Raw genomic sequence first — 22,124 nt, 5'->3', positions numbered from 1 at the left:
CAAAAGCCTGCGAGGGCACGGATGTCACTCGACTTTTCATGGTTGCCGTTGTTCGACCACAAACGAGCTGAGTGAAACAAAACTTTTTTTTTATTGTCTAAAAAAATTACCCAAAATGTCAAGCTATTCTAAATTTCTTTAACACGCATGGAGGGCGTATTCAATACAGTGATCCCTCGCTACTTCGCGGTTCGTTTATCGCAGGTTCAATGCATCGCAGATTTATTCAAACATGTTTAAAAAAATATATACTGTATATACCTGTATATTTTTTTTACATATACATGGAGTACAGTACTGTATATGTTGCTCTATGTGACTCCCTATTGATTTGCAACTTCTCGTGGACCGTTTGCGGACTTTATTTTTATTTTTTTTAACCCGTTTATGTTAATTGGACGCTACTTCGCGGATTTTCGTTTATCGCGGGTGGTTTTGGTCCCCATTAACCGCGATAAACGAGGGATTACTGTACTTTCTTTCAATTTGTACAACCTGAACTTCCAGATTAATAGGCACAATATTCACTGCAGGTTTTCCTGCAATAGATAGCTGATATTCACAAGTCTATAATAGAGTACCGGTACTTGTTCTTGATGACACAGACTCTGCCAAAAAGTGTCCATTCCACTGAAAAGGTCATCTTTATTTATGCACCTTGAATTAGTAGTAATGTTCACGGGGCCCTTCGGTAAGTTGCACTTTCACATGAATACAATGACGCACTCACAGCATACCAAGTCCATCACTTACAGATAGACTGTAAGATACAGATGCAGTGTCTTAATTTGAATCATGAGCAGAAACTGCTAGAAAGATATGCTTGAACAATCTCCTTTGACTTGAGTAAAATATTTTGAGGAAAGAAACTTGTGGGTGCTAAATCATCAACAAATGGGCATCGCCTGTGTTGACTACGAGAATAAAAATTGCAACCAATTTACACCCTGGAATGCCAAGAGCCTGTGTCACGAACCATACAGTGTTTCTGAATGTTTAAATGGTCAATAACAGCTTTTAGGCATTTGCCCATGTGTAATTTCAACTAAGAGACAGATTGATGTTTAGTATCAATTAATATTTAAAAGTCCCCCGTTAAGGGTAAAATGCCTGATACACATAGATGCGTTAGAGGCAGCAATAATCTACAAAATGACACTCAAAACAAGTAACTCTAAATAACAAGGTGTGTGCATTAAGACAGAGACATTAAATAAAACACGTTGTCAATCTCCTTCAATCCAAAAGCAATGTGAACCACAGTGCAACAAAATGTCCAATCCTTCAGTTACCCCTTGTCACCTGGGTTGTGCTGTAGCGGCAGCTTTTTAATGATGCATCATCTAAAATAGGGAGTCGTGCCGAGTTTTCCCTTTGCGGTATTTGGTCAGCAATCTCCAGAATTCAAAACGGGTCGAGTGGATGATTCTTCTGGGTGAAAACCGTTGCAAGTCTTGGAATCCAAGAGGAGCAATGAACCAAGTGCAGTATGGTGATATAAGGCTAGGAGGGGGGCAGGGATGGGGGTGTACAATGATGAGAATGGCATTTGTTTGATAGACTGGTATGTTTGCTAGGAGCAGTTTCACTCATTTAAGATGGGGGAAATCTTTCACTCAGCCCTCCATCCCAAAGTCCTCTGTGAACTTCTTGACCTTGAGCAGATCTTCAGTGTTGACTGTTGGGCGAGTGGTGGAAAGGGACCGCAGCATGTCCGACTGTAAGTGGAAAGAAGAAAAACATGACTCTGTCTTGTTTGACGTTCTTTCTATTCACACGCTCATCCTGAGCCCATGTGATGTGTGTGCACTCGCGGCGCTCCTATCTATTGGCCACCGATCATGATCGAGCGATTTCTGCGGAGATGCGCGTGATCGACCAATGACGATCACAAAGAAGGACCAACTTCACACAGGTCGTGAAGTGACGCGCTTCAGCGTAAATCATGCGTAGGTCTCCTCCCTCATGCAATTGTGGCTTTTTCAAGGTGACTCCTGTATTGATAATTCCTGAAATGTGTGCAGAGCTCACCATGCAGACTATTGGCTCTAGCAACTTATCGCTCGGCACATCCATCCAGGTCATCTCTAGGGCAGCAGGGTCACCAGGTGAACAAGGCGTCAAGAGGTCGTCCACCATGACCTGATTGTTGCTGCGGGACGGGCCGCTAATCTGTAGGACAAGAAACAGCAGTGTTTCACAATGTGGCAAGTGAAAAGAATTCTAGGTTCTACATGTACAAGCAGCCGAAATCTCCTCGACTCTAAAGAACATCCATCCATCCATCCATTTTCCGAACCGCTGAATCCTCACTAGGGTCGCGGGGTCTAAAGAACATATTTGTCATAAATATTGTACCACCCGTAGTGCAGAGGCGATTGCTCCAAGACTGCAAGGGAAGCTGAGCTTCCCCTAAAATGTCCAAAAATAAGTGATCAAAGAAACGTGTGTACATACAATTATGTGTACATGTCATTAGTGATGTGCTCCACGGGTCGAATCCCTGAAGCGTGTGCCGAGTAATCTAGATGAATGGTTCATGAATGGGGAGTCAAAGCGCGTGTTGATGACGTCAGTGGTGACGTTTGATGCCCCGCGAAGGGGGTGTACCACATGACTGATTCGGGAAATGATACGATAGGTTCGAGTGTTGTTCGAAATAAAAGCGGCAAAGAAACGCTATGGATTCCTCTTCATACCAACTTGCTATCACATATCTATGCACCCTTGCTTCATCAGTACCATGTGAAAGAGTTTGTTCAAAAGCAGGTGAAATTCTCTGCAAAAAAAAGAAACCGCCTGAGTCCAAAAACTTTGGATAAAATATTTCGTTTTTAAATAAAAATGAATAAGCACTTTATTTTACCTCCTTATTTCACATTTTCACTTGTTACATAAGCACAAACATAGACAAAGTAACACAGTACAATTCATGTAAAAACACTCCTCAAATACACATCATGTGTTCAGAGCATGATTTAAACCCCACCATTTTATTGCATGCACCAAGCATGTTACATATTTTCCTGTCCACATGATGGCGTAGTCGAGAAAGTGATTCCTCTTGAAGCCCCGAAGCGTGTGTGAAGTATTTCCCTGCAGGGCTTCACTGCTTTATGGGGCTTCATTTTGCCATCACTACATGTCATTGACTAAATATGCGCTACAACGCGCTCAACTTTTTTCCGAATCAGCTTCTTATTACTGGTTACGATGCGACTCTCTTCTCATTCATTCTCGCAGCTTGACTGCGCTCTAAACTGTGTGGACGCTGAGCGTCTACAGCGCGGACGCTGGGCGTCTCGAGAATAGTCCCAATGCATTGAAACGGGACGAGTCATTGGTTTTGTCCCGCCCATTGGACGCTCAGCGTCTCTGGGAGTCTATGGACAGTGGGTGTTATCGGCTGACCCGGACACTCAGCTTTTCTGCATGATGATTGGATGATCTGTCTGAGGCTGAATCTCTTTTTGATTGACAGCGAAATGAGCCAATCACCGATCTTTTGGTGAAGGAATCTGTGGGAGCATTTTTCAATTCTCATTCTGTTCTAAATTGAACTGGAGACTTCTCATCATTTCAGCGACACTCTCTTTGTTGAAAACAACTAGCAGCGAATTAATCTTTTATTTCTGGTGGGTTTTATTGTAGTTGGTGTAGTTGTAGGACACTAGTTAAGACCCTGGAAAAGACGCCTTGTTGGTATGACAGGGTCACAGACAATTTTCTTGAAAAGGAACGGAGAGGAGTATCAATAAACGGACACATTTTATGATGTTGGCCAAAATTGAGCTTCCCCTCCTTGACAGACCAGCATCCGCCACTGCCATAGTGTTGGACGCCAGAGTATGACAAAGACCGAGCCATGCCATGCCTACTTTTACCTTGGCTGTTGCATACTGTGGACTTAATTGGCACTGGCTTGCGGTAAAAACTGACGAGTTCAAGCAACTTTTTACTGCACTATAAACATCCCTCAGAAGAGCCGTTCGGCTTCTTGACCACCAGGCTTCACAATTTCTCTGGGGGAAACGGTGCAATATATGTGTTTGTTGAGTGTAAGGTAGGTTTTTCTTGTCTCACCTTTTTAAAGTGTGTTGCAGACTGGACTTTCCGAACAGGCTGCATGAGGGCATCCCGTACGATGATGCTGATGTCAGCACCAGAGTAGCCGTCTGTTTTGTGAGCAAGCTGCCGCAAGTCACCCTCGCTCAGGCTGTGAGGCGTGTTGCCCAAGTGGAGACGAAACATCTGAGCCCGGGCCGGCTCCTCCGGCAGAGCGATGTAGATGCGCTTTTCAAATCTGTTCAACAGACACAAGTCCCGATCAATCATTGCTGTTAACAGAGGACTGATAGAACAGTTAAGAAGAGTAAAAAACACAAAAATATTTAAAAAGTATTTTCCCCACAAACTATGAAAATATCTAAACATGAATTGTAAATTGACAAAAAATAAAATAAAATAAACAGGGGGCAAGGACAGAGAACGATGTTCAGAAACCAGAAAGAACGCAATTTAAGTTTGAAAAAATTGGGCCGCTGGAATTCATTCTCCAGTGCCTTGGCTCAAACACGCAAGCGAGGAGTAATGATTTTGATCTCCAATCGGGTCAAATTTGAAATGATGAAGGAAGTTGGTGACTCGGAAGGAAGGTACCGTATTTTCCGCACTAAAAGGTCCACTGGATTATGAGGCGCAGATTACCGGTAACCGTATGCCTTCAAATGAGGAAAATAAAAAAGTAGACATGAATACAGTGATGCCAGTGTCAGATGGACTGGGTGTATGGAGAGAACTACATTCATTAGATTGGGACAGCACCCACTCCTCTGACGGAAAACGGACCCAACAATTTTATGGGACAGCGTGAAGGTGGTGATTAGAAGGAGACTGATTTCACACTGCATTTGCTTCTCGTCAGATTGGAAACATATCAGAAACAGACTATGAAATTCAGAGAATTGGAACAACAGCATCAGCAGACGAGTGATTCAGAAATGCCTGATGAGATTAAGGAAAGTATGAACAGTAGTTATGATTAATTTTTTGCTTTTTTTTTTTTTTTTGGAAGGGGGAGAAAAGAATGTGCCCTGCGACTGACTGGTGACCAGTTCAGGGTGTAGTCGGCCTTCCGCCCCCAGTCAGCTGGGATAGGTAGGCTCCGGCACCCCCACTCACTCACAACCCTGTACAGCAGGGGTATCAAACTTATTTTAGTCGTGGGCCAATTTGGAGTTAGATCTTCCCTCGGAGGGCCGTTATGACAGGGAAACCACAAAATTATTACATGAAATCAGTCAAGTCAATTATAATTGTTTGTTCAATTATTGTTCAAGTGAGTGCAAAAAGGGATTTTAGCAAGTTGACACATGATTTGCTTTGGCGGGCCACATAAAATGACCTGGCGGGCTGGATCTGGCCTTGAATTTGGCACGAGCGCTGTACAGGTTGAGTTAGCGGTGTTGATAATGGATAGCTGGATGGGGTAGAAAAGGAAGCAAGGTTTATAAAACAAATTTATTCTAGGGCCACCAAAGTCTCATTAGGGTTCCATAAGCCTTGTGAGAACATTGTCTGCAAGTCGCTCTCCTATGGCATGACGGGGGTCTTTTCCTACTGTAAGCAAAGCATGACATTGCACATGTACAAAAGTTGAAGCCAAAACTTGTCCGCTTTCAATGCAATGTTTTGCACCAAAGGACATGGGCCTTTTGTTGGAATTAGCTGTTAATCAAGCATTATGTGTTGCTCTGGGTAGTACAGGTGCCCCTAAATGTCTGAAATAGAAACATTCATCCGTCTGCACATGTTCCAAATGACTGCCCTTGATTACAAAGTGTGAATTGCGCTTGAACTCTTGATATCGGTGCAGAGACCTTGTGGACATCATAGTATTGGATCTCAAGAGAGAGACAGAGAGAAATAAAATACTGACAATTAAAAACAATCAAGAGAAAATAATCAGCCAATATGCAAGTCTGCGGTTGGTTAAATACTTGAATGTGGAGGCCCGCTGTACATATACAGTACGACTCTTATGTAAAGAAAAAATAATAATATTCATAAAGATAAATGATGTGACATGCCTCAAAACAAGTAGACACCATGTCATCAATGAAAGAAAGATAAAACTTATGTTTCCAAGAACAGTATTGAAATGACCTCTGACCTTCGGCGGATAGCAGCATCAAGCACCCAGGGAATGTTGGTGGCTCCCAACACCAAAATGCCATCATTGTTGTTTCCCACACCTATGCAAATCACAGATTAAAACAATCAAAACTTCATGTACTCTTTTTTTTTTTTTAAATACAGATGCAAGAAAATAATCAAAACTGTTTGGAATTACCTTGACTTCTCTATATATTGGTTCATAAAATGTGATCTGTGCACGTAGCAAACATAACACAAGGAAGTATGCCAAAGAGAGGCAGGCAAATGAGAGTTCACCGATCAGAAAGTCAACAGCGTGACAAGACACAAGGGAAGGTGCTGGGCAGGGCTACGAAGATGCACAGCCAATCAGCTCACGGGAAAAATCCACTAGTGTGTGTGTGTATGGATATATACATATATATGTAAATGAAGAAGCGAGTATATGTGTGTGAGTGTGAGTGTGTGTGTGTGTGTGTGTATGGATATATCCATATATATCCATATACACACACACACACACACTTACACACATATACTCGCTTTTTCATTTACATGTCACGCCTCTTAGCCCAGCCCACCGATACGTTCCTCAGAGGCCAAAACATCTCTCGATACAAACAATGGATACAATGTTAATTCAATGGGTATATTTCACATGAATTGAGACACTGCACAAACTCAAGGACATCTTATCGTGCTGCCCACCCGAAGTTGAACCTTCTTGTTTGTACTATCAGTTAACAAGGCCTCAGTTTCATTCAGCTCAAGTTGGCCCTTTTTCCTGTGTGCTCTAAACGCACGCAGTTGAGGTTTGGTTTGGTTTGGAGGGCAATCAAGCATACAACAAAATGAAACTTTTAAACATAACTTTGAGTTTGTCTGTACTCTATCAGCAGCTAATCGGATGCATTCCACTCTCTCTTCCACGGTCATTACCGTTCCTCTTCCTCCATGATCTGGAGGACGTAACTGTAAATGAATGAAATGAAAATTGTTCGCGATTCCAGTAAACTCATGCTAAAAGAGTAACTTACATGTTGCGGTTTTGGAGTAAATAGCGGCGCGGACACAGTTATTTCCTAGTATCGAGTGGGACTTAGTTGAGTTTGCGCCACTGTGGGCTTTTGTATGGCCTCCGGGTTCCGGGTACCGAAACTTCCATTGTTATGACTCGATCATATACATATTGTAATATTCTAGTCGAAATTTTAATGCATCGATTTTTGTTCCGGATGAGGGAATTTCCGTTTGACAGAAGTCCATAGGTGGGAATATTTGTGTACATTTATTGTCACGGCCTGAGGAAATCTATATTATAATTCTGTTATACATATAGCGCAACCTAGTGACGATTAAAATGTTCATTTTTTTACATTTTAACAAACTGAGGAAGGCCAACTCAAAATTTGTCAGAAAAGCCTCATTATATTGATCTTGAACTACGCCATATAGTGTTTTTTTTTTTTTGGGCGAAGAGCATGGCCAAATTCTAATTATTCACATGACATCATTGCTTGACCCAGATGATCCTAGCTTTGCCAAACTTCAATTATTTGATAAAAGTGCAGACCTGAAGACATCTATGAACTTGTTTTTCAACATTGTGGTTGCGCCACCTACAGGCTACAGAAAGTAAATGTTTTATTCTGTCTGTGACCTTTTCTTCTCGCAGGATAAGCAGATCTGCTTCATATTTGCTCAGTGTTTAGGACCTCATGTTAAAACATCTAAAATGTGCGATTTCATGAAATGCTGTTGCCGTGGCAACGCACAGTTCTCCAAGAAAAAAAACAACAACAAATTTTGAGGGTCTAAACGTGCATGAAAATTCATGGAACTTTGCACATACATTACCCATTGCAAAGTCACCAATATTTGAATAGATTAGTGTGAATCAACCATTTTTTTTTAAATGGCTCGTGTGTCCCATGAAACTTTGTACACACATCAGGCCTGACAAAATCAACAAAAAATTATTATTTTATTGTGGAAAATTGCCTCACCAGTGGCCCCTAGATGTTTATAACAAAGCGGCCCCGGTTATACGTTTCTGCCAGATGTACGAAACATTGCTGGTATATGAAACAGGCCAAGTCTGACAAATAAGTTTCTCTGAGTCATATGTTAAATGGAACAAGAAGGCTGCAATTTGGAATTCACTTTAATAGTCAGTGTCACCTTGACTACAAAAGCAGCTGCCTCTTGACCCACATGATCATGCCTTCTAAAAACCTCTCCCATTTCATGATAGATCAGGAATGAAGACCTCTACGAACTTATTTTTTGTCTTTGTGGTTGCGGCACCTACTGGCTGGGGAGTTTATATGTTGTAGTCTTTCATGTTTTTCTCTGAGCGGATAAAAAACATTGACCTCATATTGGCTTGGAAAACTGTAAACATTGTTGTCCAATTTATTGCACAATTTCATTCTGAAAACGAAAATGATATAATATGAATAAATAACAAATTCAAATTTAGTTCAGTGTAGATCTGTTTATTATTTGGTAATGTCCCAATTACATAGGCCATTCTAACCCGCTGTTATACCACCCGTCCACAAGGTGTCGCGGGAGCTCTAGGGTTGATTGGCAACACGAGGAAGCCTGTAACACATTCTTGGTGCTGCTGAGTAAAAACTACTTTCAAGCTCATAAACGGACTGGTCTCTTCATAGCAAAACTACATGGTGTCAGAAGTGGGATGCTTCAAAAAGTCTGCAGGGTCCACGAAGACAGTCTGTGCTGGTGGTGAGCAAAAAGGACGAGATTTTACCTCCGTGAAAAGGCGGTAATGGCGGACGGATTTCGGCGGCCTGATCCTCTCATCTTCGACAGCAATGTCGCTGAAAACTGGCGTAAGTTCGAGCAAGAATATGATATATTCATAGCCGCAGCACACAGTGACAAAAATGCTAAAACAAAGGCCTACATACTCCTCAATCTGGCGGGACCGGAGGCTATTGAAAGAGAGAGATCGTTCACATATGCCCCAGCAGTTGTGTCAGACCAAGGCGTGGAAATAACCGCAGCGGAGTCACGGGAAGATCCGACACGTTTGAAAAGGAAGTTCAAAGAAATATGCAACCCAGAAACAAATATCATAATGGAGAGGCACAGTTTCAACGTGAGACAACAAAAGACAGGAGAAACGATTGAAGCTTATGTGAGTACATTACGCAACATGGCAAAAACGTGTAATTTTGGAGCATTGCAAGATGAGCTAATCCGAGACCGATTAGTGTGTGGAATTAACAGTGATAGCATCAGACGTTCACTTCTCAAAGAAACAGAGCTGACACTTGCCAAAGCAGTGCGCATTTGTCAAATAAACGAGCTCACTGACCAACATAGCAAAGTGCTAGCTGCTCCAAAACACGTGGCATCAACAAGTGTGGACACTGTACAAATAAGGCGCAGCCACACATTTAAAAAGACTCACAACTTCAAAAAGAAACAAGACAAAATGGCGACTGAAATCTCAAATTGCAGAAATTGCGGTGGTTCACACGCAGCCAGACGTGACCAGTGCCCAGCTTTTGGACAACAATGTCACACATGCATGAAGCCAAATCACTTCAAGAGCCAGTGCAGGTTCGCAAAAGCACACGCAAGAGGCAGACAAGTAAATCAAATATCAACTGATGATTCAGACAGCGACAAAACATTCACTATCGAGCACCTAACACTGGAGGGCGAGAATAGTCACAAAAAAGAAGGCTATTGTTCTGTTGCAGTCGGGGAGAAGATGCTAAAGCTCAAAGTGGACACGGGTGCGAAGTGTAACGTGATTTCTCTGAACACCTGCAAGGACATGTTTCAGCGTGAGAAGATACAGCCACAAGACAAGCAGATCAATCTAATCGCTTTTGGAGGAACAAAGATCAAGTCTGCAGGCACGATCACTCTCAAATGCAAATTAGGAGAAAAGAGCTATGACCTAATTTTCCAAGTTGTGAAACAAAATGTGCAGTCTATCGTGGGACTCAAGGACAGTGTGAATATGAAACTAGTTAGTTTCAGCAAAGAAGTTTTTCACATCGATGCGATTCCAAATGAAAGCTTTGAGGAGAAAGTATTTAAAGAGTACAAAGATCTATTCAAAGATGAGCTTGGGGAATTACCAGTGACCTACTCGATGAAGCTCGCATCTGATGCAGTTCCAGTCATCAACTCCCCACGACGCGTTCCAGTGCCAATGCAACAAAAGGTGAAAAGTGAACTCCAAAGAATGCAAAAACTTGGTGTGATCGAACCAGTTGACGTACCTACTGAATGGGTGTCGAACATGGTAGCCACTCATAAGAAAGAGGTTGACGATGTGCGTCTATGCATCGACCCGAGGGAGTTAAACAAGTCCTTAATGAGACCACACCATCCCATGCGTACAGTTGAAGAGGTTGCAGCACAAATGCCCGAGGCAACCGTATTTTCTGTCCTGGACGCGAAGAGTTCATTTTGGCAAATAAAGCTAGATCATGCCTCGTCCATGCTCACAACGTTTGCCACACCTTTTGGTAGATTCAAATTTCTGAGAATGCCATTTGGGATTAAGACAGCTTCCGAAGTTTTTCAAAAGGCCATGGAACAAATCTTTACAGGTTATCCATGTGCAGTGATTGTCGATGATATCCTTGTCGGAGGAAAAGGGATTGAAGAGCATGACCGCAACCTCAGGAAAGTCCTAGATCGTGCAAGACAAGTCAAACTCAGGCTAAATCCCAAGAAATGCAAATTCAGATTGAAAGAGGTGGGTTATGTTGGACATGTTTTCACAGACAAAGGACTGAAAGCTGACCCATCGAAAATTGCGGCGATCAAAGACATGCCCCCACCCGAAGACAAGGTTTCTCTCCAGCGGTTCCTAGGAATGATTAACTATCTAGGGAAGTTCATTCCAAACTTGAGTGAACTGTCAGTGCCACTGCGCCAGCTGCTTCACAAAGACATTGTATGGAGCTGGACGCATCATCAGCAAGAGGCGTTCATCAGACTCAAAGCATGCATCACAAGCCCACCAGTGCTTCAGTACTATGACATGAAGAAAGCAGTGACCCTCACCTGCGATGCATCTCAGTACGGCCTGGGAGCTGCATGCCTACAAGATGACAAACCAGTTGCCTATGCATCGCGAACTTTGACAGAGACGGAGAAAAGGTATGCGCAGATCGAGAAAGAGCTTCTCGCTGTTGTGTTTGCGTGTTACAAGTTCTATGACTACATCTACGGAAAACCAGTGTTGATTGAAACCGATCACCAACCATTGGTCACCATCCACAACAAGCCCTTTCACACGATTCCAGCGCGATTGCAAAGAATGATGCTCAGACTACAGAAGTTCAACCTAACACTCGTTTACAAGAAGGGTAAACATCTCTACATTGCGGACACACTTTCTCGCACACCAAGGCTGAACACTCCCCCATCAAAAGAGGAGCAGCGCGATTTTGAAGTCATGACGCTTCAACTTATTTCACCCAAACGTCGACAAGAGCTGGCAGGACACACAAAGACCGACCCAGTTCTTCAGACACTGACGCGCTACATCCTACAAGGTTGGCCCACACGGGTAAGCTGTGTACCTGAAGCAATCAGACCATTCTTTAGCTTTCGAGAAGAACTGACTGTTGAAAACGAGATTGTTATGAAAAATAACAGAGCCGTTGTTCCAGCTGTTCTACAGGAAGTGTACTTGCAGGAACTACACAAAGGACATCCAGGCATGGAGTCTACGAAAAGAAGGGCAAGAGACACTGTTTTCTGGCTCACAATCAACTCTGACATAGAGGACCAAGTAAAGTCATGCAGTGTCTGCAACAGCCTCAAGCCTCACCAACAAAAGCAACCACTGAAACTTCACAAAGTTCCAGATCTACCATGGTCCACCACAGCTACAGACCTATTTGAATGGGACAACAACAACTACCTCGTACTCGTGGATTCCTACTCCGGATGGTTCGAAGTGGACAAACTGGAAAACATGACATCGATGTGTGTCATCAAGAAACTCAAACGGCAGTTTGCAGTGCACGGAATACCTCAGAAACTATATTCTGACAATGGGACTCAGTTCACCAGTCAAAGCTTTCGTGATTTTTCTGAGTCATGGGAGTTTGAACACGTTACGAGCAGCCCTGAGTTCCCTCAGTCAAATGGTCTCAGCGAGAGAGCTGTTCGTAGTGCGAAAAGACTACTGGAAACAACAAGGAGAGATGGAACCGATTTCTACCTAAATCTATTATATCTGCAAAATACACCCAGAGACAGTATCCTTGGATCTCCAGCTCAGAGACTGTTTTCAAGAAGAACACGGTCAACTTTACCTGTCTGCAAGAAGTTACTCAAGCCAATCCCAATAGCCACCAAAACTGTCAAGGCTCATCTCACAAAGAAGCGCAAAGCTCAAAAACAGTATTATGACAAGACCAGCAAGCCACTCACTCCATTGAAGACAAATCAAGTAGTGAGACTTCAAACACAAAAAGGACACGACAAAATCGCTGTTGTACGTCAAGTTTGCAACGAGCCTCGTTCATACACGGTCGAGTCAGATGGAAAGCAATACAGACGTACAAGACAACATCTACTACCAGTGAAGGAACAACTACCAGAACAAGTCCCTGTGCAGTCCAATGGAATGAACAATCAACGCATGGACAAATCAGAGACTGTTGAAAAGGGAAGAGACACTCTTGAAAGGACTGACATTGTTACACCAACAAGAAACCACCAACCAAACTGAGAAACAAGATACAAGACAATGCTGATGTATACCGTACAAGAAGTGGCAGAGTATCAAAACCGAATCGTAAATATTTTGAGTGAGATTCTTTTTCTGTTCCTGAAACTGTTGCTAATTTGAATCAACCACTTATTAGCCTTTATGTGTGTTTAAAAAAAAAAGAAAAAGAAAAAAAAAGATTTAAAAGGAGGGATGTAGATCTGTTTATTATTTGGTAATGTCCCAATTACATAGGCCATTCTAACCCGCTGTTATACCACCCGTCCACAAGGTGTCGCGGGAGCTCTAGGGTTGATTGGCAACACGAGGAAGCCTGTAACACATTCTTGGTGCTGCTGAGTAAAAACTACTTTCAAGCTCATAAACGGACTGGTCTCTTCATAGCAAAACTACATTCAGCAGCATGATCTCAGGAGCACAATAGATAAAAAAAACTTCAGTCAACAAGTTTTTTTTTTTGGATCAAAATGAGGAAATCAGGATTGATGGCTACAATGAGCACATTTTGCAGTGCGCAACTTTTCCAGCGACTTATCAGTGTGATTGAAGTGTAATGTCTTTAAGTGGCGCCTTGATTTATATAGCTTCTTGCTGGTCTCAACCGGCATTTTTTGACTTGTCTGTCTCCCAGTGTCGTCGCAGTAAAGCCAAGCGCTACATACGCTTCGTCATAGCTCTCTTTGTCTTAGCTTTGGGGTGACTTTCTTTTGTCTTGTTATCTTCGTCTCTCTCCGCACCTTCTTTTCATCCCTGTTAAAAAAAAAACTTTCACTCCTGAGGCTTTGTTTACTGCACTTCATATCGGCTGCTCGGTGCACAAAAAAAAAAAAAAAACAAACCCTATACCATAGAGCAAATATTCCCAGCGCATTCTCCAACAATGAGAGCGCCACTGCCAACTGCTGTAGTGGACGTGCAATTACACTTTCTTTTCTTCAAGAAGAAAAAAAAAAAGCATGTTCCCCAGAATCAACCCCCCCCCACCCCCACCCCCGAGGGCGCCCCACTATTTGAGAAGCACTGACCGAGAGCAAGCAAAATTTGATGGCATATGTAACCGCCCAAGATGTACAAAAAAGTCTCTTGGGAGCCATGCGCTAAAATGAACAGGAAGTCCATCATTTTGAATTTCCTTCGCCGTCATTTTGATTACGAAGGTTCCTGTAACTTGGCCCACATGCCTTGTCAATATCTGACACATATGATGAAATTAAACCTAAAGACATCTCCAACCTTACTTTTATCGTAGTGGTAGCGCCACCCCCTGGCTGAAGGAATTTTATTAATATTTTTTGCTGTTGTTTTTTTTCATCGGGTTAACTAGATTTTCCTCATCTTTGCTCAGAAGAGTGTTTAGACCTCCATGACGTGCAACACGAAGTTTGCGTTTTTACACAATAAGGTGTTGCCAGAAAACGACCCAATTTTTGAGCATCTAAACCTGCACAAAAACTCATGAAACTCTACAACACATCAGTCTTAGCAACAAGTTTAATGTTTTCATAGGACATTGTGAGATTTTTTTAAAAAATTAATTGCCCCCTTACAAAGGTTTGTGAAGCAGCCCTGGTTGTCCATCAAGATCGATTACATTTTGGAATTACCCTACATGCAAATAGCCCAAGACCTTCCAAAAAGACTCTTGGAGCCATATGCTGAAGCTCAACAGAAGTAAAAGCAGATTTTTTATTAAACACAAAAGTCTGCTTTCATAAGGGATTACAGGAATCAGACAATAATTACTGTTGAGATACTGAAATTTGATGATTTAGAAAATTGTAAATTACACAATGGCTTGAATCGATTACTCAATTATTAAAATAGTTGATTGATTTGGTCATCCATAAATTGTTGATGAATCAATTAATGTGGACACCTTTTCACTTGAGGCTTACTTGTGACGATGTATCTAGTTCCATCAATAGACTGCCATATAGAAGATTGCTGATTTGACACTTCACTGCCCTAATGACACCTTGTTATTTAACTGGATTCTCAGACAGCTTATGCTCACCCTGCATCTGGACCAAGAACTCTGTCTTAATGCGGCGGGCAGCTTCACTCTCGTTCTCATTCCTGGAGCCACACAGGGAGTCCACCTCATCGATGAAAATGATGGAGGGTTTGTGCTGGCGGGCCAAATCAAACAGATTCTTGACAAGTCTAAAAAACCCCAACAAACAAACAAACATAAAAGAGATGAGGATAGATGCAAGGCTATAGGCTATAGGCTATTTAGAAAGAGAGGAAACAAACAATTTAAAAAAACTGTTTACGGCGGGTGTCTTGTGAAGCAGAGAAAAGGAGAGGTGAGAGAAACACAACAATGATGGCCTGAGGGCATTTGGGGCCCGCCATCCATTTTTCAGCAGCCTGTGACCTTAACCCCGCCCCCCCCCCCCCCCCAAAAAAACTAAACTACATGACATTTGACATGGGCCGCAAGGTTAGTTTAAAAAAAGGTGAAGTTGGGCAGAGAGAAGGGAGAGTGTACTGTGGAACTTATATTCAAAGTTACAAATGAACCATTTATGAATAAAAGAACAACACAATTTATCTTCACAACACTGTAGTGAATAAAGATAATTCAAAGCTTTTAATCTGATGTGGCTCATTTTCAAAAAAATTCAAATTCCAATGTGCCAGTACCTCAACGTTGCCAGGGCTGCGAGGGCCTCTTATAGCTGCTCGCAGCTCTAGTTATTTTTACGATTATTATTACTACTACTGTCTGGAAAACGTGCACGGAAACTAAACATGAAGAAAACTCACTAAACTTTGCATATACATCGGCCCTGGCAAAAATTGTGAGTCACCATGCACAAGTAAAAAAAAATGGGTTGACAATATCCCCGACAGTGGTTTAAAGACGCTCTGACACATTTAGCATCCTCAGACGTACAAAAAGGTGTTCCTGGTTCGGCCCGGTGATCCAGTGATTAGCGCGTCGGCCTCACAGTGCAGAGGTGCAGGGTTCAATTATGGCTCTGGCCTCCCTGTGTCGAGTCTGCATGTTCTCCCCGTTCCTGTGTGGGTATTCCGGTTTCCTCCCGCTTTCCAAAAACATGCGTGGCAGGTTAATGGAATCCAAATTGTCCCTAGGTGTGAATGTGAGCGCAGATGGTTGTTCGTCTACGTGTGCCCTGTGATTGGCTGGCGACCGGTTCAGGGTGTCCCCCGCCTACTGCCCGAAGACAGCTGGGATAGGCTCCAGCACCCCCCCCCCCCCCCCGCGACCCTTATAAGAATAAAGCGGATCGGAAAATGAATGAATGAATGAATGAATAATTAAATAGTCTATAGGTTTTTCCGCACTTCTAGGAGCCACTATATACTATACCCCCCCCCCCCCCCACCCCCACGATGGCGCCGCTTGAAATTGAAATGGATTTACATGGGACAGGAGAAGTGAACCAATCTCTTTTTTTCGTCAATGGATGCTACAGCTTCTTGTTGACTTTGAAACTTAGCTTGTAGCCGACGTGTGCACATTTTGAGCATGGCGTCTCTGATCCACTGGTGAAAGGACACTTTGATTTTCTTTCATCTCAAACTGCTTTAAACAACGAAGGGTATGAGGGAAAAGTGGTTAGGACTGCACAACTGTCCGTGTTTTATGTTATGTGTTGTTCATTATTTTACTTTATGTTCGTGTTTTATGTTATGTGTTGTGTTTATTATTTTACTTTGTTAACTGTTTTGTTGAGCGCAAATGTATCGGCCCAAGGTGTACATTCTAAACCTAATAGGAAGTTCACCATGTCGACTTTATATCTTAGAATTCCGTGTCATTTTTGGCCTTTGATAGAGGTCATATTTGAACAAAGTCCTAGGGATTTTATCTGATCATTTTCAAATTTGGGGTTTTTCCTCTAAACATGTTTCAGATGAAAAGCTTTTCATTTTGTTGCACCAGGTTTGCCGTGCCAAAGCGCTGCTCATAAAGAAACATTTTAGTTAGAGGGTCTAAACCTGGGTGAAAACTCATGAAACTTTTCACAGACATCAGACCTGGCATAAAAATCATAATTTTAGATTTGTTTGTTTTTTTTGTGATTCAAAATTCCCAGTTCTGTGTTTCACCTAGATCTGTGAAAATTGGTAAATAACAGCTCAATGCCGACAAAAAAGGTTTTTGGAGCCATATGATTAAAACTAACAGACATGGGCGCCAATTTTGGCCTGTTATAGGGGTCATATTTGAACAAACTCCTCCAAGAGATTTTATCCGATCATCTCCATTCTTTGGGTGTTTCAAGTTAACATGTTTAAGATGAATAGTTATTGATAGCTTTTTATTTTGTGGCACGGTGTTGCATGGTGATCCTCCAGTGGCAAAGAAAATTAAAATTTTACAGGGTTTATTTAATTTTGGGGGGGGGGGGGGGGGTATTTTCTTAAAATGGCTCAGGAGTGCCCCCCTATACATTTTTAACAAAGCACCCCTGGTTGTATGCTTCTTAAAAGGCCTGGCAAAAACATTTAGTTCTCGTTCTATGTGTCAGCACCCCAAAACACAAGTTCCCAAACATGGTCAGGATAGTGACGGCCCTTTAGAGCTGCTCGGATCCCTATTGTTTTCCTAATTAAAATGACACGATTTGGTTTTCTTACTGATAAGTGTGCATAACCGAAACCTACAACAGTCAGAGCCACTGCTGTCAATGCCAAGAAAGGAGGGTGTTGTACACATTTAGCAGAGATCAACGCTAGCTTTAAACCAATCGAAATGGTAAACTACAATACATGTTGATTAATGTTTTGATCAATTACAGGAAAAGTGTTGATATGATTCAGTTATGATACTTCAGAAGTACTTAATCTAGCTCAGGAGACAGTTGCGTTTTCACAGAAATTGACACATTTAACTTGATGAGGGTCAAGATTCAAAATACTTGGTGATTAATGTTCACTGGAGAGGGATGGAGAACATATGAAACTTGTGTTGAGGAGAAAAAAAAACTTGTTAGTGCAGTGGAGGGCTTTGCCTCAGAACCCCAAATGAATAGCTACAGATCCATTTAAGACAAATTATACATTCTGTTACATTCCCACAAAAACATCTGGTAATGTCATACGAATGAAGCAAATAAAAAAATAAACAAACAGACAAAAAAAAACATACTTTTCACTCTCTCCTAGCCACTTAGACATGAGGTCTGAGGAGGAGACGGAGAAGAAGGTGGAATTGTTTGCCTCAGTGGCCACAGCCTTGGCCAGGTATGACTTCCCTGTTCCTGGTGGCCCAAACAGCAGGATGCCCCTCCATGGCGTCCGCTTACCTGAGAATGTACACATCTTGATGTTAATGTCGGAGAAATAAACACATAGACAAAATTATTGGTACCAAGTTGTTAACGGACTGGGGAACCACCCCCCCCCCCCCCCAAAAAACAGTTGTAATTGGATAAACTTGAATCTGATGAAAATAATAATAAATTATTTCATTGACCATATGAAAATCAAGCATTGCTTTTGCTGATATTGGCCGCTTCATTAAATAAGCCGCAGAGTTGAAAGCGTGTGACAAAAGTCGGGTTCATAGTCCAGAAATTCCAGTATATTTGTTGAATGTTATTGAGAAAAGATAACAAAATCTGACATCTATTTATCCAAGATATTTTATTATTCTGCATTTCAATGCAAATGTTCCATATCCTTGCGAATTGAAAGATAACTACATTCATAAAAGGTTGTAATTAAAAACATCAGTTTAATAGTGGTATTTAAAAAACACCCATCAACAAACAAACGATACTAGCGTCATCTTCAGATGAAACACCTGCAGTTTGAAAACAACCGTACAAAATCTTTAGGAGTTTCTTAAAATTGACCCAGATGAAAGGCCAAAAATGGGTCCGAGTTTGAAAGAAAATTCAAAATAGTGGGGTAAAACATTGAATTTAGATGTTTTAAGAGGCAATCATCTTTTATATTTGAATACTCAATGTGAACAATTCTTTTTGTTGGGTGTTTAGTTGAGCAGTAAACTCCAACTGAGGTGTCATTACACAGCTTTAAGGATGCTTAGGGATGGCATAGGTTACACGTTTGTTATGCGGTGGTGCATGCATGGTACTTTCACAATATCGGGAACTTGTAAACACACAGCGCCATTCTGCACATGAATCGTTTTTCTTTGATTTGAACAATTTAAAGATAAAGTCAAGCCAAAATTGAAATCACAACTTAATTTCAAATATTTTTTTGGGACATACAAACACCTCCACCCCGCAAAGGTGCCTGCTCACAGAGTGGCGGTGCTGCCTCTAAAAATGACTTTTTACTGTCATAAATGTGCTTCATGTTTATTTGCTTTTTTAAAACCAAGGGATCAACATGTAGCTACCCCACAACCCCAATGCTAGTCTTCTGGTAACAAGGAATACCTGTCACCTATGTAAAATCTGAACTCGTTCATTTATACAGTACCTGTAAAGAGGTGAGGGAATTTGATGGGAAGAATGACAGCCTCTTTGAGAGCTTCCTTGGCTCCCTCCAGTCCAGCCACATCATTCCACCTCACATTGGGTTTCTCCATAACTATCGCACCTGGACACAGACATGAGAGTTTGTAGTTGAGACGAACATGTGGGCTTGGATATACTATAAATATATTGTACATACTGTAAATTAAAAAATAATTATAATGAAGTGTGGTCACATTGGGTTTGGCTGCGGGAATGGGACCAACCACATTTACAGAAGCTGGAGTTGAGTTTTTTACTAAGGATGATTTTTGATGAAGTTGGGACGTTGTGCAAAATGTAAATAAAAACACAATACACAATAAAGAAAAAAATGCAAATCCTTTTTAACCAATATTCTAGGGTGACCAAACACACTCTATTGTTTGGAGGTGTATACTTATTACAACTACTCCAGGTGGCAGTCTTTTTTTTTTTTTTTTTTTTTAATTAATGAAAATGTTTTTATTGGTCTTCACTGGACCAATCGGCATGTGTTAAAGTTGATTGACTTTAACACATGCCGGAGGACAAAGGTACTGTGTTGCTTGTGACATAATCAACAAGAACCAGCTTTGTGTGCTGCTCTGTAGTGCTCAAGGAACAGAGAGAGAGATGATGTCGGAGCACCGCTCTCACAAAATGTTGACGAGCAAGTGTACCATATTTTGTGCACTATAAGGCACTGTTTAAAAAAATATATATATACAGTATATATATAGACAGTACAGACAACACAAGTGACAGCAGTTAAGGGAGTTAGTATTGGGCACGACAGTTCTTTTTAGTGAAGGTAATCATTAAAACCAGTTCACTAAAAAGAATCGTTCAAAAGATTAATTCACCAAATCGTTCAAATAGCCCTACCCCTGTCCCGGCACGGATGGAGTGAGTGAAAAAGAAATACATAAATAACTTTTGTGCTCACCCTGATGTTGCAGTTATTGTTAGTATTTCTGTCAAAAACATTGCAGCTGTAAAGGACAGATGACAATAGCAAACGAGAAAAAATTAAAAGCTTAACTGACTCAAAGTTCAATTGAAAATACTTTTTCTAGTTCTATGTCGAGCAAATAAATAACGTACAAATTTCTGATACATTTAATTTTATAAAAGTACATTACAACAACAGTTATTAAAAAAAAAAAACAATTTGGCTTTGCTTCTCGACCCACCCCTCACAAACTATGGAATGGCCATGGAGGTTTCCACGGGAGATGTTACTCAGCCACTTCACTTGCTGTTTAAAGACACTTCTTCCATCTCTGGGCCCTGGTGCATAATTATTTTCGGAATCCGAAAGAAATAGCAATTGTTGTCTCACCTGGTATTGTTATTTCACCCAATGACGCAGCAAGAGTGCACCCTTTTAAGACCAGCCAAGAAGCATGTTATGCATTCAAATGAACAGTAGAAAATGATCCTATACACCGAGATGAAAAAATAAAAATAAAATAAAAAGCAGAAGTGACGAAAACTGCAGAGGACCTATTATTCACGCACCCATAAGTTGCTCCTGAAGCTTCTTCCTCTCCGGGTTTTCCCCTTCACTGTCACTGTCACTCCTGCACAAAACAAACAAAAATACATATTCGAGTCAACTTCAGAGTTTGAATTTTGAAATTAATTCGGCCCAATGAATAACTGCTTACTTGTCATTATCCTGTGACTCCTTCACAGGCTGCTTGCCTTGTCGGTCTTTATTCTTCAGGTAATCCTTAAGTTTCTCTGCTCTGTCCAAATACTGCATACACTTGGCTCGAATGCTTTCCTTCGCCTTGTCACTGTGGGCCTCATCTGCATGAGCAACACATTTCAGACAACAGTACAAAGATAAATGCAAGCTTGCTCCACTGGAATGCAAACTTTATTGGTCGACCACGACTGCTCACATTTAATGGCATGAAGAAAATATTCCACAGCATGTTGGTAAAGACGCAATGCCTCCTCATAATTCTTAGCCTTGTCTTCTTCTGTGGCTTTGGTCACAAGATCAATCGCTTTCTGACAGTGACGCAGAGACAAATAAGAAACGTAAGATACACAGACATACACATTCGATTCCACCTTGCTATTGAATTACATCAAGAGTATCCAGTGATGCTGTTGCAAAAAGCTGTACAATACAGACAATGCAAAAACAATACTTTTTGATGCACGAACACGAGTCAAAGAAAAGCGGGTGCTCTGCAGCGGTGTCAACATTCTTTAGAACGCAACGTGCATTTAATGGGGTCTACTGTTTCATATCTAGATGATGATTGAAGTCGATTGTTTACTGTGGCGCCAGCTGTTAGCCGCACTCAAACTGTAACTAGTTTAGCTAACGCCGAACTGACGACATGCTAGCTTGAAAAATTATCTACCTGTAATGTTGACGTTGTCATTTCATCTCACACTTCTATTATCCGTCCAGTTTTATTTCTTCAACAGTTTCGAAGATGGATGTGTGACGAAATGCACACTTGGATTAACTGTGCGGTGTATTCAACAAATACATTGATGTTGGCATAACAAAATAGCGCAGTCAGCTAGCATAAGCGACCGCTCCACCTCCGACCCAATGACAGAAAGCGATAGTACATCCGGTTTATACCAAAATAAAAGAAAATCACAAACAATGAATTTCAAAATAAATCTACAAAAGATGAAAAATTGTATGTTTCGAGTCATTCGACGAAAATTGTGGTTTTCTTGTCCCTGCATTTTTGTCAAGGAAACACACACACAAATGTATAATGTAAGTAATGTAAAACAAT

General features: G+C 41.4%; 1 protein-coding gene across 2 annotated transcripts; it reads right to left on the bottom strand.

The window, feature by feature from the left end:
- Positions 1-625: 625 nt before the first annotated feature.
- Positions 626-22,124, bottom strand: vps4a (vacuolar protein sorting 4 homolog A). 2 transcript variants are annotated; one of them, XM_086108616.1, is made up of 11 exons: positions 21,732-22,118; positions 21,258-21,369; positions 21,018-21,162; positions 20,869-20,930; positions 19,331-19,450; positions 18,024-18,180; positions 14,913-15,061; positions 6,173-6,254; positions 4,084-4,303; positions 2,032-2,172; positions 626-1,718 (listed from the first exon to the last, which is right to left on the bottom strand). In XM_086108616.1, exons 1-11 carry the CDS (start codon positions 21,750-21,752, stop codon positions 1,617-1,619), a joined length of 1,311 nt encoding a protein of 436 aa, XP_085964742.1. In that variant the 5' UTR covers positions 21,753-22,118; the 3' UTR covers positions 626-1,616. The 2 variants fall into 2 exon arrangements, with proteins under 2 accessions (XP_085964742.1, XP_085964743.1); XM_086108617.1 differs by lacking the exon at positions 21,258-21,369 and having other exon boundaries at positions 21,732-22,124.

The sequence above is a fragment of the Hippocampus guttulatus genome, chromosome 4 (genome assembly GCF_054856545.1).
Source record: "Hippocampus guttulatus isolate MCC_2025c chromosome 4, RoL_Hgut_1.0, whole genome shotgun sequence".
NCBI classification, from domain to species: Eukaryota; Metazoa; Chordata; class Actinopteri; order Syngnathiformes; family Syngnathidae; genus Hippocampus; species Hippocampus guttulatus.
Note: the sequence above shows the minus strand (reverse complement) of the source record. Positions and strands in the feature narration are given on the sequence as shown.

Bases quoted from the DNA above. Each gene is read 5' to 3' on its own strand.
- vps4a (XM_086108616.1), bottom strand. From the start codon at position 21,752: ATGACAACGTCAACATTACAG. The intron at 20,931-21,017 runs GTAAGCAGTTAT...TGTTTTGTGCAG, and splicing joins GAGTCACAGGATAATGACAA to GAGTGACAGTGACAGTGAAG. The intron at 18,181-19,330 runs GTACTGTATAAA...GTACATTCTCAG, and splicing joins ATTCCCTCACCTCTTTACAG to GTAAGCGGACGCCATGGAGG.